The sequence below is a fragment of the Falco rusticolus genome, chromosome 8 (assembly GCF_015220075.1).
Source record: "Falco rusticolus isolate bFalRus1 chromosome 8, bFalRus1.pri, whole genome shotgun sequence".
Taxonomy (NCBI): Eukaryota; Metazoa; Chordata; class Aves; order Falconiformes; family Falconidae; genus Falco; species Falco rusticolus.
In genome coordinates, this window is record NC_051194.1 from 20,359,709 (window position 1) to 20,374,745 (window position 15,037).

The following is a 15,037-nucleotide window of genomic DNA, read 5'->3' on the forward strand; positions in this document are numbered from 1 at the left end:
GGAGCAGGCAAAGGAAAACACAGTGAGTCCAAAAACAGGCATGATATTGTACACCGAAGCTGGGGGACATGCAGGATGGTGTACAAACACAGCAAACCAGTGTGGGGAAATGCCATTTTGCTTTCTGCTGTGGAAGCATTCACCGGCAGATTTTTTCTACAGTCCCCATTAAATGGGTCCCAGACCTGGCAAGGCTTTGGGAACCTTGGGCTGGAGGAGGGCTGGAGGAGATGTGCATATACAGTGAGTGGTATTTATCACTAATCCTTGCTTGCCTGATCAGCAGCTTTTTTCATTAACAACCAACTGAACCCTACACCATCAGGGTGTAACAAATGTGGGCAGGATGGCTGGAGATGTGCTGTCAGGCCAGGCTGCAGCGAGGGACTGGCTCACAGGGGGACTACAGCCTCTGGAAGCAGGAGAGAATTTTTTTCCCCTGGGCTCTCACAGCTGAAGATAGCCCATTTGGGGTCCTGGTCGGCTTGGGAACCTTCTTCTCTCCCCTGGGTGCTACTGTCCTGCTTCCCCCCGGACCAGCCCAGATGCACCAAGGCTCTGAGCAGTGAGGGGGCTGTAGGCTGCCAGCACCATCCAGGACAACTGGTCCCCATGAACTAGTTTGCAGTCACAGTACAGATTTCATGGGGGAGAAAAAGCCGCCCGCGAAGTTCCCAGCCTGCCAGTTGGTCCCGGGTAAGAGTAAAGGGCTGTTTCTAGGTAACATTGACATTAAGGCTGAAAAGAAGAGAGAACAGGGACAATAGAGGTTTATAAATGGGCACTGAGCTGCTCTTGCCAAGCAGGGCATTTCAGCTCTTGTTGCTGGAAAGGTCACACTAAGCCTTTACCAGCAGCCAGCCATTATTCCAAACCATCCTGAGGAGGAAAACAAGAATTTGAGTTTTGGCAAAAATAACCAGATAGCAGCTCCATTGCCCTTCTGGGCAGAGGGGAGGAGAGGCTGGTCAGAGGAAGCCCTGGAGCACATGATGCTGCAGCTGTTGGTGGGTCTTTCAGGACAGCCCAATATAGCACATCTGCCCCTGCCTGCACGCAGCAGAGCTGGGGAGAAAGACCTCCTTGGACTGCCTTTCCGTCTGCTCTCCCACCATCTCATGGCACCCCTATAAATTCCTGCTGGAAGCCAGAGTATTTTAAGGATAGGATGTCTGTCTGCCCTTTAGTGTCTGGTGTCCTGAAGCATCTGTGTCCCTTCGTCCATCTTAGCAGCTGACTCTGTCCCTTCAGATGGCTCATAACACCAGCTTTCCATGTTGTTCCTAGCTGCAATGGAGGAAGAGCCATAGGAAGGGAGCCTGGGAAGGGAGACAGAAGCCCTACAGCAGGGTCGCAGCCCTGTGGGGGAACCAGCCCCCCAGGCACAATGGCTTGGGAGGCTGATTTAACCATTAAGCAAGTGATTTAATCCTCAGAGCAATTGGACTGCGCAGGATTGTTGTGTCAGGGCCAGCTGTGCCTCTTGCTGAAGTGAAGGGTAACCTCTGGCACAGGGTAAGGATGCATGCAGGGCATTGCCAGCCACTTCTGGGGGAATCCCAGCTCATCGAGCAGAGCAGCAGCAGAGGAGTTTCTGCCTGGTGGGTGGTCTCTGTTTGGTGCGTGGGCTTGACGTGGTGCAGTGCAACTCAGCATCTACAGCTCTGTGCAGGGGCAGCTTGCATTCAGAGGAGTGGGTGAGCAAAGAGCACACAGTGGCATCACCTGTCACTGTCCCACCTGCCAGCCCGGAGTTCAAACAGAGCTCAGCAGGTGATAGTAAGAGATAATGATCATTTAAATAGCCAGGAACAATTACCCAAGGATAGGCAGCAAAAAGCTTAGTGAGTGGGCAATTAGCACTGCCCCTAATCAAAGCCTGCTCCAATCACCACTATTAGCTTAATAAGCGAGAGCAGAAAAGGGGTATAGAGACCAGAGGAGGCATGAAAACACAGCGCTGGTGGAAAAAGCTTGTGCTCTCCATCCATCCCATCAATGACGGGCATGGGTAAGAAAAGGATGGAGTACTGAGGGCTACGCTCTCCCTCGGGCTGCCCCCGGGGAAGCCCTTATCTAGGGGAGGGATCTGATTGAAATTAACTCCCTGGGTGGACTGAAGCCGTGGAAGAGTTTAGAACACTTTGGGACTTGTGGATCGGGGGGAGGTCTGCTGCAACAGGGCCCGGGACTACGTGGATCCTGGAAGTGACTCACTCGGCTCTCGGAGCTGGGGACCGCTGGAGCAGCAGTCAGAAAAACAGCTTTAGTTGTGAGCGAGGAAACAGGATCTGGAGGCCCTGGGTGATGATAACCACATGCAGCCCCGGAGGCTGTTTTTCCATGGCCGTTTTTCAGAGCAGAGGCACATTTTCACATTGTTTCTTTCCCTTGAGTGTAAACAACTTGCTTGCCTAAGACCTTCGTCCCCTTCCCTGGCCATGGAAGCTGTGTCTCCAGGCTGCCCCGTGTCCGCAGAGCAGCGAAGTTCAGCTGCAGCAGCTTTCCAAGAAAGCAACATCAGAGCCACCCCTCCCCCCTTCAGATTCCTTCTCTCTCAACAGCTCAAAGGAAACATCCTAAGCATTTTGCACAAGGTTTTATAGCTGTGCTGTTGCTTCTATTTTTAACACAAGGAAGAAAAGACTTGGAGGTATTTATAAATAAAGGCTATATGAAAAACCAGCCTCTCCAGCTGTAGTGCTGCTCAGAGTGATAATTGTACTTTTATATAAAGCCATGGAGACTGTGGGTGCATGGGAACACCCCTCCCTGCCCACTGCTTCCACATGGCACAGCCATAAACCAGAACAAACTAATCCAAAATAACCTCAACCCAAACTCCCGTGACTACAGCTGCAAAGAGCCAGCAGCAGCCTGTGGGATGAGGCTCGGTGAGCCCACGGCCTGGCAGAGGAATACGGTGTGAGCAGGGGGCACGTGCCTGCACCTCTGGACACAAGGGTTGTTGGGGATACAGAGTCGGGCATTTACCGTATTCCTGGCCCAGGCTCTAGCCACAGGCAAATCTTCTACGCTTCCTAACTCTTCCCCTTACAGCAACTCGCAATACAGCAGACATTTCATTTACTGTGACCTTCTGGAACAAAGTACTTTATAAAACATCATCTCAAAACTGGCTCTTTCATATAACATAACTGCATCACAAGCTGGATAATGTTCTTTCCAGTACATAGATAATATAGTGTGGGTGGAAGAGGTGCCCCGGCCTACAGCATGCCCGATACTGATGGCTATCTGGTATCTCCTCTGCCTGAACCCTTGCTGATCTCTCTCCTCTACACAGTAATACAGACAGCAGTGCTTTTCCACCAGCGTCTATTGAAGAAGGACTTTTGAAGCCACCTCAGTTAACCCAGACACATCAATCCCACCAGCATCTTATCTAACAGCATGCATCTGAGATGTCCATGTGAGAGCAAGTGCCATGGTTTTCCCACATGCAATGAAGACCAACCGTTTGCTGAAGCCAGGATCATGGCTTGGAGCATCTCCGTGTCAAACTGGTTGTTTGGCCAGGCTCCGCCTTCCTCTCCATTCTGGGAGCTATGGGAAAAGAAAAGAAACAGCAAGTTACTGCAGCTTGCTCGGGAGGAGTGGGCTTGTCAAAGCACAGGAGAAGCCAAGGCTGTGGGCTCACCCGCTGGCGAAGAGGAGTTTGAAGGCTTTAAATCCTTCTATTAAATAGCAGTCAAGAGCCAAGACACTTTCAGAGGTCTCCATCCCTCACCAGGGATCTATTGAAGAATAACCACTAATACCAAAAGCACTTGGGAGCTCAGTGGTACTTCCAGCAACACCTACCTAACTCTTGCTGACTTCAGAGATGGCCAGCACCTCATCACCTCAAAATTCCACCAATATAATGCAATGCCTTCCCACCAGTATAATGTAATACCACAAAAAATGCTGGTCCTAAAGCCCCAGAGGCGCATACACCTTGGTATGACCAGGTTGTCTGTTCCTTCTGCAGGCCATGTGACTGGATGCACGTTTCAACCTATCTGAGGCTACAACTCTGTTCTGCATCTTCATATGTAAGATGGAGGGTGAGAAAACCCCATGGCATGGTGGGCTTTGGGATTAGCATGGAGCCAGCTGCCTAATACTACAAAACTTGCTCTGACGGGAGTGCAAGAGCAGCTGCCAGCTCTGCAGAGCTGGCAGCAAACAGTCTTGGGGAGGCTGGAGCAACAGAGGGAGGAGAGAAGGGAGGTGGGCACCTGCCTTGGTTCCCTGGCACTGGTTGGGGGGGGGGGGCGGGGGGGGGGCGGCTGAGCCCCAGAGATCTGCCTGGGAAACCTCTGGGGATGCTATCACACTTCAGTCAAGGAGGTTTCATGACCGAGGTTACAATCAGCAGTCTGTGTGCAGTCTAACAAAGCCCTGCTTTCATGTTTGCCAGGTGCCAGCTGTGCTTGGCCACTGCTCACTGGTGGTGGCACTTCCCCTCCGGAGGGGCCAGCACTGTGCTCCCAGAGCCCCACCAGAGCCTCCCCACTTCCAGCACAGACCTAAACATCTCACCAGCTTCCTGGGTCCTCCTCTGCTCTGACTCTAAGTGACCACATCACTGAGACAACTGGGTGTCTCTCCTTCCCCAGCCAAGTGCTCTGCTCACCTGCTGGGATGCCAGGATCTGCCCCCTTGGTTGTGCACTGGCTTGCCTGGGACAAAGGCTGCCCTGCTCTTGCAGCTGGGAGCTCTCCAGAAGTGAGGTGGGTGGTGGGGTTGAAAGTCCTTCCCCTTGGATAGAGCTGAGCCCGTTTCCCAGGCAAGTGTTCAAACCACCAGGCTGCAAGGCACTGAAGTGGCCTCCTCCTCCTCTACCGCTGTGGTCCCAGCCCTTACACCCAGGAGCTGCCAGACCCCAAAGCCCTGCTTAGACCACAGAGCCCTGCTCAGACATGCTCAAGCAGCCAAGATCTCCACAAGCTCTGGGGTCTCCTGCCGGCAGCTCTGTGCTCGAATGCTTGGCTCCCCGCAGGTTGCAAATGCCAGCGCAGGCAGTGCCGGTACCAATTCAGTGCTGCGTGCTGGGCAGCAGATGGGCCCTTCACCACCATGCCGAGCACCCCGCCGCCCAAGTGCCCCTGCTGGCTGCACCCGCTGCAGCCGTCACACACAGGACAGGCTCAATACGGCCATTTCGGAAATGGGATGGACCCACAGGCACGTCTTTGAAGGTTTTGTCTGCCACACTAACCTTGTTGCATGGGCAGCTACTGTCCCAGCTGCATCAAAGCTCTGCAAAGAAGGAAGCCCTGAATGCACAACAGCTTCAACCATCCTCCCTGCGCAAATGTCCTGCACACAAGAAGCGAAACTGCAGATGCACAGGATGCGTAAGAGTGCCTGTGAGCTCTGATCAGGCCCTGCTCAGTCACACAGCTTGGTATGGGACCAGTGAAGGGTCTATATGGGCAAACTCCCTTTGAAACACAAGATTGGCGTGTAAGGATTCATGTATGGACACTCCCAGGTACTCTGTGGAAAATCTGGTCTTAAGCAACTTGTGCAAAGACATGCAGGACCTGTGCCAAGATGACACAGCCATCCATCCCTTCCCCTGCCTGACCCATCCCCAGCCAGGCACAGGGCACTGCCCTCACACTGGTTTGTCTGTGGAGGATGCAAGCAATCACTAATGTAGCAGAGGCTGCCCTGGCATGACACTGCCAACAGCACTGCTTCTAAAATACCTGCTGTCTGCTGCAACCCACGGCATCCCAAAAACTATTTATATCACGCCTCCGCACATGTGTGGTGGCAGTTTCAAGGCCAGAAGCGAGGCTTGCCTGCCCTGCAAATCGCTTTCAGTGTTTGCATGATGATTGCGCTGAGCCTCCTTGGATGTGGGTACTGCTGCCCTGCACTCGGTGCTGTGCCAACAAACAGCATGCAGGCAAGTCCAGGCCATGAGGACACGGTGGGGACAGCCCTGGGGCTTCGGTGACCTGTTAATGTCACAAGTAGGGCTGGGAATAGAGCCCTGGGCTAGATCAGATAAAGGACTTAGGAACATAAACTCCACTGCAGATCACAACCCATTCAGCCACCAGTTAACCCCAGCAGCTCCTGCCGGACCAGCTGGCGCACCCCAGCTGGCAGCTCAGGTTCCCAGGTTTTTCAGGGCTGCAGGAAAGCTGCCCAGGAACACCCTGGTGCCTCCCGGCCGCTGATTCTGCCTCTGGGGGCTTCACCAGCACAGTGATGGGATCCAAGGATGGGGAAAAGAAAAGCACAAGGTAGTGCCAAATCCATTATTTTAATTTTTTATTTATTTTGATATTCCAGTGGTCTGAACTCTGTTTTGAAATTAGAAGTCTAGGTTCAACTCCCTGTTTGATAAGGCAGTGCTGGCATAACATTTTCCACCTCCCAAAAGACTCTTTCCTCCCCTCCCACCTCTCTCCTTCAGGCAATGGGCTGCACTGGACAGAAGCTCCTCCTGCCCCCTGTCAAAGCCGTGCCTCTGTGCCCCAGGACAGCAGGAATGCATGTAAGGAAAGGCTAACGCTGTGGTCAGGGCATTCACCTGGGAGGTAGCACCAGGACCCCGAACCTCACAGAGCTCCCAGTCAGGTGGTCCTCACTCTCCACCCCAATGGCCCTTGGCCCCATGGCTGCATGCAGGCACAGACAGGAGAGCTGGCCACCACTGAGCACCAGACTTGAGCAGGGTTGAGTTGGAAAGGGGAAGGGAAGAAGGGCAGTGGTTAGTCCCTGCAGCCTGGGAAGGTGTTGAATGACACAGTCCAACCCCTCTGGTGCACTGCACGAGAGGAGCGGCTGTACAAGAAACATGTGGATCTTGTTCAGGTTGTTTTGAGTTTGTTTTAGAGCTGTGTGCCCCCAGGGAAGGTGACCGTGAACCACCAGCAAGCAGAGTGGGGTTCATCCCCAGAGGATGGGGAGACAGGCAGCATGTTGGACCCCTTTCCTTCCTTCTGGTCTTAGAGAGGGAGTGATCTCACGTGGTGGGCTTCACTAGCCCCTGCGTTATGGCTATACTCCAGTGTCAGGGGACAGCCAAAGCACTACAACCCCTTAATGCCCTGTGGGATCACAAAATCACAGACTGATTCAGTTGGAGAGGAACATGAAGTACCCAGCCTGAGGAAGGTGGGAAGGGCTCTGGTCCCACCTCCCACTCAAAGCAGAGCCAAGTTTTCAGCCAGACCCAACTTGATGCTCAGGTCCTGAGCAGCCACATTTTGAGTATGAGATTTCTCCACCTCTCTGGCCTCCTGTTCCAGTGTTTGACCACCCCTGAGTGAAAAATATTTCCTAACATCTACTTCAAATTGGTCTTGTTGCAACATGTGCCCGTTGCCCCTCATCCTTTCATTGTGCACCTCTGAAGACAGCAAGAGACCCTTCTCCCACCTCTTATGCCCCCAAGCTGAAGAAACTCTCTCAGCCTCTCCTTCCCTGCCTCAGGCTCCAGACCTCTGATCATTTTGGTGGTTCCCATATGGCCATGTCTGTTTTGCAGCAGGGAGCTCAACACTGGACACAGTGCTCTAGGTGCGGTCCTGTAGGTGCTGAATTGAGGGTAATCATCTCTTATCTTAACTTGCTAGCTACAATCTTACCCGTAAAACCCAGTCAGTCTCCATCACAGCAAGGGTGGACTGGTGACTTGTGTTCAACCTGACAGCCACTAGGTCGTTTTCTGCAAACTTACTGACCCAGATTACCCAAAGTCTGCATAAACACCCCCAAAGCTGTGTGCTTGCTCCTCATAAGGCCACACAGAAAAGCTATTTTAGAAATGCCTTGAAGTTGCAAAATACACTATTGATCTCACATTAAGCAGGAAATTCAAATGCCTCAATTACTTGCAGTGCAATCATCCAGAATTCACAGGCACAGAAAAAACCAAGTGCTGTAATCTTAAAAACGCCCAAAAATATCTTCTCACATTGGAAAAAGGCACACAGCTGATGACCAGATCTGGCCACGTTCCACGGCTACAGGATGGAGCTGTGAATCACCAATTCAACAGAAAGCAGCCTGCCCTCCCTGCAGCCCCTGCCCGTGGCAGGCAGACCTTGGAGCCCCCCTTGCAGCACTGCTCCCTACTTTGCCACAGCCTTGGGTGCTTCTGCGGGCAGGCTGCCCAGAACGGGAGGGCTGGTTCCTATGGAAATGACTCCAAGGACTTGATGTTTTTAATACAAATGCCGTTGTCTCAATAGGGGTTTTTTTCTAAAACCCATCCCCCATAGGATACTTTTTTTTCCTTCTCTCTCTCTCTCTCTCTCTGTTCAATTCCACTCCACACTTCAAAGCTCAGAAAAAAGCTGGCTTTCATTTTCGGGAACGTTTCCAGCACAGCTAGGACTGGAGGGAAGGAAGCAAGCCCACATTTGAGACAAACCCAGGGATGCAGCATCTTAGAGGGCTCAGGGCATGAGAGACACAGAGCACTGAATGGAGGCTGTGCCAGCAGAGGCAGGTACTGCCAGTGCGTGATCTGCAAACGCCTTCATTAAACCTGGCTACGTGGAAATCAGGGAATGCTGAAACATAAGGCCTGCCCCACAGCCTTGGCACAGCCCCACAGCAAGCTGCATTGCAAGGCTGCCCCATTCCCGAGGGCTTCCACAGGCATCCACCCAAGCAGTGCAGGGTGGACCTGGCTGCTTTGCTGACCAACTATTTTTCGGTACCCCCGGCCACCACAGCCCTTTTTAACTTGCACTTTGAGCTCCGAATTATTAATTTCCTTGCAGGGTTGCTATGGAGATCGTCACTATGGCAGCCAAAGGCCTTGCAAACATTTATTTGCACAACTGCCTGGTGGATTCCTGAAAAATTGTTTTCCTCACTCTGCAGCTGGAAACATGAGCCATAGCCGTGCCACAACAAACTGGAAAAGTTTATTCATGCCAGAGCAGTGCTGTCAGAGCCCCAGGGGCTGGAGAGGACAGCCCAGCACTCTTGGGGTGCCTGGCAGGGCTGCAGGCAGTGTTTGGCCTGGGGGTTTTCCTGGGATACCCTCAGCATCCTCCCTCCTCTTCCATTTGAGGCTTTCTGGATCCTATAGCAGTGGCCCCCCACCAGCACAGCTCCCACCCCCAGTCCCCAGCTGCCCCCAAACTTCCCCACTCAGGGGAGGGGGATGTGGCTAGGGTTTGTTTCTCCTCCCAGCCTCCTCCCCTTTTGCTCCCATTTGCTCCCCAGCTCCAGCTGCTGCTCCCACCATCCAGTCACCAGCCCCAGCAGCCTGCCTGGGGCAGCACTCTGCCCTCCCCTCCCCACCCAGTTCCCAGGGCCAGGGGGTATCTTCAAGCCCATTCCTCCATTCCCAGACAGCCCTTGGTTCCCCCAGGCTGCCCCTCCTGCCTAAACCCCCCTGCACTGCTGTTTCCTCTCTCCCAGCTTCCTCCGAGCCCTCCCCACTCCCCCTGCTGCCTCCCACACACAGCTCCAGGCTGAGATAGCAGCAGAAATAAAATCTCAGCCTGCACGTTTCCAGGCTGGCAAAGTGACAAGAGAGAATGAATCCATCCCTGCTGGTGCTGAGCCTCCACTGAGCTCAAGGTGTGCTGGGGACACAGCCCCACGGCTGGGGATGCAGCCCCAGGGTTAGCATCCCTCTGTCCTACTGCCCACATCAGCTTCCCACAGCCATGGCCCACAGCCCACCACCCTCCTGCCTCCCCCAGCCTCCAAAAAAATGGAACCAACTTGAAAACTGCCACAGTTCCCTGCCCTTCTCCGCTTCTTAAGAGAGGATGCTGCTGGCCCTTCCCCCATGCTCCCCCGGCTCTGCACATTCCCTGCCGCTTCTGTAATGCAATTACAGGGGCTGGAGAGGGCCTGGATGAGGCTCAGCTTTAAGATCATGACTTTGCAAAGATGGGATTGAAAATGTTAGCAGGCAAGCAGGGGGAAGATTTGCAGCCTCCCAAAGCATTCCTTAATTCCAGCCAGCACAGCAGCTGAGCTGCTGCTCTGCCAGGCGAAGGTAGCACAAAAGGGCACGCTATCTCTAAAAGGGGGACCAGGTGCAGCATCCCCCCTCCCGGATATTCTTCTAGCCCTCCTGAATGAGATGGAGATGCTGAGACCAGCAATTACTTCACCCAGCCCATCCTGCTACCATCCATGCCTCAAACCCACCAGGAAGGATATTTTGAGAAATTATTTGGAAAGGTTATCGGGCCTATTTGTCAGATCCCTGCACTTCTGCAGCAAGCCATGGCATGTGCTCAGCTGCACAGGAAGCAGATGGAGAGAGAAAAATTAAACTAATACACACAGCACCTGCTAAATTACCTAAAATAGCATTTCTATACATAACACTGTGATGCTGAAACTCCTGATATTGGGGGTGGGGTGTGGGGGGGTGGGGTGTCCAGAATGAGAAACGTGTCCCATTGCTAGGACATCTCCCCTCTTAAAAGACTCTCCATCTTTTGTCCCACTTGGCAGGATCTGGATGGCTCAGACTTCAAGGGCTGCAACAAATGCAGATAAGGGGATTATTGGCCCAGGATGGTCAATAAGGGAAGGAAACGTTCAGCTGAAGAGAGCTATGTGATCTAGAAAGAAGCTCAAATGCGGAGTCTGCTGAGATTTGGGCTGTTAATAGACAATATAAAGGTTGAACCCTGCAAGCAGGAGTGCTCACATGGCAGCATGCACAGCACAGGGGACCACCTCTGTAGTCTCCCAGCTGTGGAAAAGGAGGTGGGTTGGGACCAGGGCACATCACTACAAAACCTTCAGCTTCCAGTCCCAGGATCGGCTCAGCTCTGCAGAAGGAGGGGAAAGGAGAGCAGTTATCTGGGGACAACTCCTGCTCCCAGTGTCAAAACAGCTCCTGCCTGTCCCAGCACCCCAAATCCACTCCAGATTTGTGCCATGGGGCTGCAGCCCATGCTGAGAGCAAAGCCAGACTCTGAGCAGCCTTGTAATGTTCTAAAGCAGCATTTTCTCTGCAGCATTTGATACGACACCACAGTCACAGAACCATAGAATCATTTAGATTGGAAAAGACCTTTAAGATCACCAAGTCCAACTGTTAACTGCCCAGTCCACCACTAAACCATGTCTCTAAGTGCTACACCTACACATCTTTTAAATACCTCCAGGGATGGTGACTCCACCACCTCCCTGGGCAGCCTCTTTCAATGCTTGACCACCCTTTCTGTGAAGAAATTTTTCCCAATACCCAACCTAAACCTCCCCTGGCTCAATTTGAGGCCGTTTCCTCTTGTCCTATCATTTGTTACTTGGGAAAAGAGACTGACACCCACCTTGCTACAGCCTCCTTTCAGGTAGGTGTAGAGAGCGATAAGGTCTCCCCGAGCCTTCTCCTCTCCAGGCTAAACACCCCCAGTTCCCTCAGCTGCTCCGTGTAATTCTTGTGCTACAGACCTTTCCCCAGCTCTGTTGCTCTTCTCTGGCCATGCACCAGCACCTCAAAGCCATGAGCCTCTGAGTGGTCTTCAATCCTTCATGTTTCACGACTCAGGGCAACACCAAACCTGACAGGTGTTACCATCTGGCCCTTGCTGGGCTTCTGTGGTTCCCTCTGAGGTGTTTGCTGAGCAAAAGACACACACAGGCTGGGGTCTGGCATGGCCTGCATCACTGGGCATGAAAAAACACCTCAAATATTCCCCAGAAATGCAGCTTCTCTCCCAGGCTCCCCAGGACCTGGCACCAGCTGATGATGTGAGCTCTGCAGCCCCAGAGGCTTTGGCAGGTGGAAACCCCTCCCTTCAGAGCAGAGACCCTTCACTAGCACAACTCCTTCACTCCAGGGTCTGCAGCCCACATTAAAGTGCAGTGGCTCTCAGTCTTAGGAGAGCATTGTGTCACTTAGATTATGGCTGTTCCTGCAAAGTGATAACCTCAAAGGCATTCCCAAAGGCTGCTGTGATTTTTCAGGCTCCACTCACACCTCCTCAAGTCCCTGGAAGGCAGCTGAGAGCAGCTCCACGCTCTGCATGCTGCAGGGGCTATGGAGGAGTCACTCAATACTCAAGCATCTGAACAGGCAGACAAATGCAAACCAGTCAGAAGAAGCAGCAATTTTAGCTCAAAGACTGTTTGCACCTCTTTTGATTCATCTGCAAAACATATGGAACATCACCTGGTAAAGTGAATACCATGTTGGCTTCAAACCCTGAGTACATTTGGGATGGAAATCTGAGGATAACAATTATTTCCTAAACTCCCCAGGGTGGCAGTTATTTCTGATGCTACTCTTGCTCCTGTCAATGAGAAGCTAAGGATGGGAAGCCCAGAAGTGCCAGTGATCACTCCCAGGGCTCCTGGCCTTCCCTACACCACAGTGACACCAGCTGAGGTCCACGTCCTACTAGCTGCATGCTCTCCGGGTGACATTGCCCTAACAACTGTCTCCTTTTCCCTTTTTCAGCCTGTTTTCTCCACACTTCCCATTCACTCATTTGATTACCCCCAGCTTCTGGAAACTGTTGAGTGGTTTCAACCAGCTCCGACAGCCAGGTGGAAGTTTCTGATATTCTTAAACTACTTGCATGAAAATCAACCAAGAAAGACCCTCACTGGTGTCTCGCACTAGGGAAAGGCTCAGTTGCCAGTCATGCCCGTCCCACCAGCTTGCTTGTCACTGCCCATCATCACACGGGTGGCTGGACACAGCAAAGCTGCTTTTTCTGCTGCTGGTTCGGAGCTGGGCACAGCCTGGGATGCTGTGTGGGGTGACAGTGGTGCTGGGGCAGGGAGAGAGGAAGCAGGAGACTGGAGATGCGGTGGGGAACAGAAAAGAAGAGCACAGGGAGACCCTCACCACATGGTGCACAGGAGGGCAGCAGGAGCAGATACTGTGGTGGGAAACACCAGGGACCTGCACAGGCTGGAGGAGTGGGCCGACATGAACCTCATGAAGTTCAACAAGGGCAAGTGCAAGGTCCTGCACCTGTGTTGGTGCAATCTTCTGTTTCAATACAGACTGGGGGATGAATGGGCTGAGAGCAGCCCTGTGGAGGACTTGGGGATACTGGTAGGTGACAAATGGGACATGAGCCAGCAATGTGCACTCACAGCTCCGAAAGCCAAGTGTGTCCTGGGCTGCATCACCAGCAGCATGGCCAGCAGGTCGAGGGAGGGGATTCTCCCCCTCTGCTCCACTCTCATGAGACTCGCCCCTGGAGCACTGCGTCCAGCTCTGGGGTCCTCAGCACAAGACAGACACAGACCTGGCAGAGTGGGTCCAGGGGAGGCCACAGAAATGGTCCAAGGGCTGGAAAAGCTCTGCCACAGAGGGAAGCTGAGGGAGTTGGAGTTGTTCACCCTGGAGAACAGAAGGCTACAGGGGACATCAGTGCAGCCTTTCCATATATAAAGGCAGCTTATAAGAGAGATGGAGAGAGACTTTTTATCAGGGCCTGTCATGACAGGACATGAGGCAAGGGTTTTAAACTGAGAGTAGGTTAGATTAGATATTAGGGAGAAATTCTTTAAAATGAGGGCAGTGAGGCACTGGCACAGGCTGCCCAGAGCAGCTGTGGGTGCCCCGTCCCTGGCAGTGCTCAGGGCCAGGCTGGACAGGGCTTTGAGCGACCTGACCTAGTGAAGGATGTCCTTGCCCATGGCAGGGGGCATTGGACTGGATGCTCTTTAAAGGTCCCTTCCAATCCAAACCATTCTGTGAATTTATGATTCTCTGAAAAGGAGGGTCACAGCCACAGGGACCTGACTCTGCAACCCAGTTGTGACACTGGAAGGGAGGGAGCAGACTGCTTCAGGCTGCAGCTTGCCCAGCACCTCTGCCCAGCAAGTGCCTGTTTTCACACATTTTCAATGGAAGAGCAAACGGAAGGTAAATCTGTCAGTGTTTACCTATACATCCCCACTGCTGCACCTGTGCATGTGCTTTATAGCACTCACTACTTTGTCCACTGTAACATTACACAAACTTGCAATGTAAATTCCTAGGGGGTTACAACACACACAGACATCCCTCTATGGCTGCTGGGTTAGCAAGTGGTTCATTGGGCTGGGTTTTTTTCGGAAGGACATGGTAAAGCCTGCGTCTGTGGCCAGTTGTCTTTTTGCTGTGTATTCACCCCCATGCTGGGTAAGCCCATGAACATCCACATCCACATCGCTGTCTCTGGCCCCAGCTACTGTGTGCTCTGGGATGTGCCACCCAGACATGCACACATGGGGTCCCCTCAGCAGGAGCATGTCCTGGTACACTGGGGTGCTTCTGTCATACAGGACCTCCTGACCAACCCAAACACACATTAGAAGCCTCCCTGAGCTGCAGCACCCTTTGGCAGCATCTGCATGCTCTGAGCACCAAGATGCTCCTGAGAGCTGTAAGGACTATTTCCTGGGACAACTCTTCTCCCCTCCCTGCCCCCCACCACATGCAGGCAGGCTGTTGTTTAGTCCTGCAAGCCCAGCTCTTGGAGCTCTTGTCTGAAAAAAACCCAAAGAATTAAAAAACCAGCCTTTCCTTCATAGCTCTCCTCTGGGCACTGCTGCAGTAGTTCCACTGTCAGCCCCAAACCCCTTCTGCGGCCAGGGTCACGGGGCAGCTGTGATGCTGTTTAATGGGTAAGTGAAGCAAACATCACTATTGGCTCTGTTTGGCCTTGACGGGGGAGGCTGGCTCAAAACAGCATTGTAAAGCATTAACACAGAGAGATTTAGAATTGGAAAAAATAAATGGAGGAGTTGTGTGAAATGGCATTCTGTATCTTGTTTGAATGCTTTGCTCCTTCCTTCCCTGCAGTGGCTGGGGATTCCCAGACTGCTCCCCACCTCCTCCTGTGTCTCTTGCCTGGGATCACCTTCTAGCCTGCCCACACAAACCGAGACTGTCCACACTCCTCCCACAAGCTGCCAAGGACATAGTGGCTCTTCCCAGCCCAGGATGTCCCACCCTCTCATGCCCACCTGTGAGCAACACAGACGCCTTCCCACTCCTCCAGAAAGGGAATCCTGATTTAAGCCCCACGTTTTCCTCACTAAACCATCACAGAGAGATCAATGCAAAGAG

General features: G+C 52.8%; 1 protein-coding gene across 9 annotated transcripts in view; it reads right to left on the reverse strand.

The window, feature by feature from the left end:
- LOC119151961 (protocadherin gamma-A4-like) overlaps nucleotides 1-15,037 on the reverse strand; it is a 79,627-nt gene that overhangs the window by 3,853 nt on the left and 60,737 nt on the right. For all 9 annotated transcript variants that reach the window (XM_037396370.1, XM_037396376.1, XM_037396374.1 and 6 more), the window contains one exon: nucleotides 3,479-3,567. In XM_037396370.1, coding sequence (XP_037252267.1) covers nucleotides 3,479-3,567 — 89 coding nt within the window. The remainder of the gene's footprint in view (nucleotides 1-3,478; nucleotides 3,568-15,037) is intronic.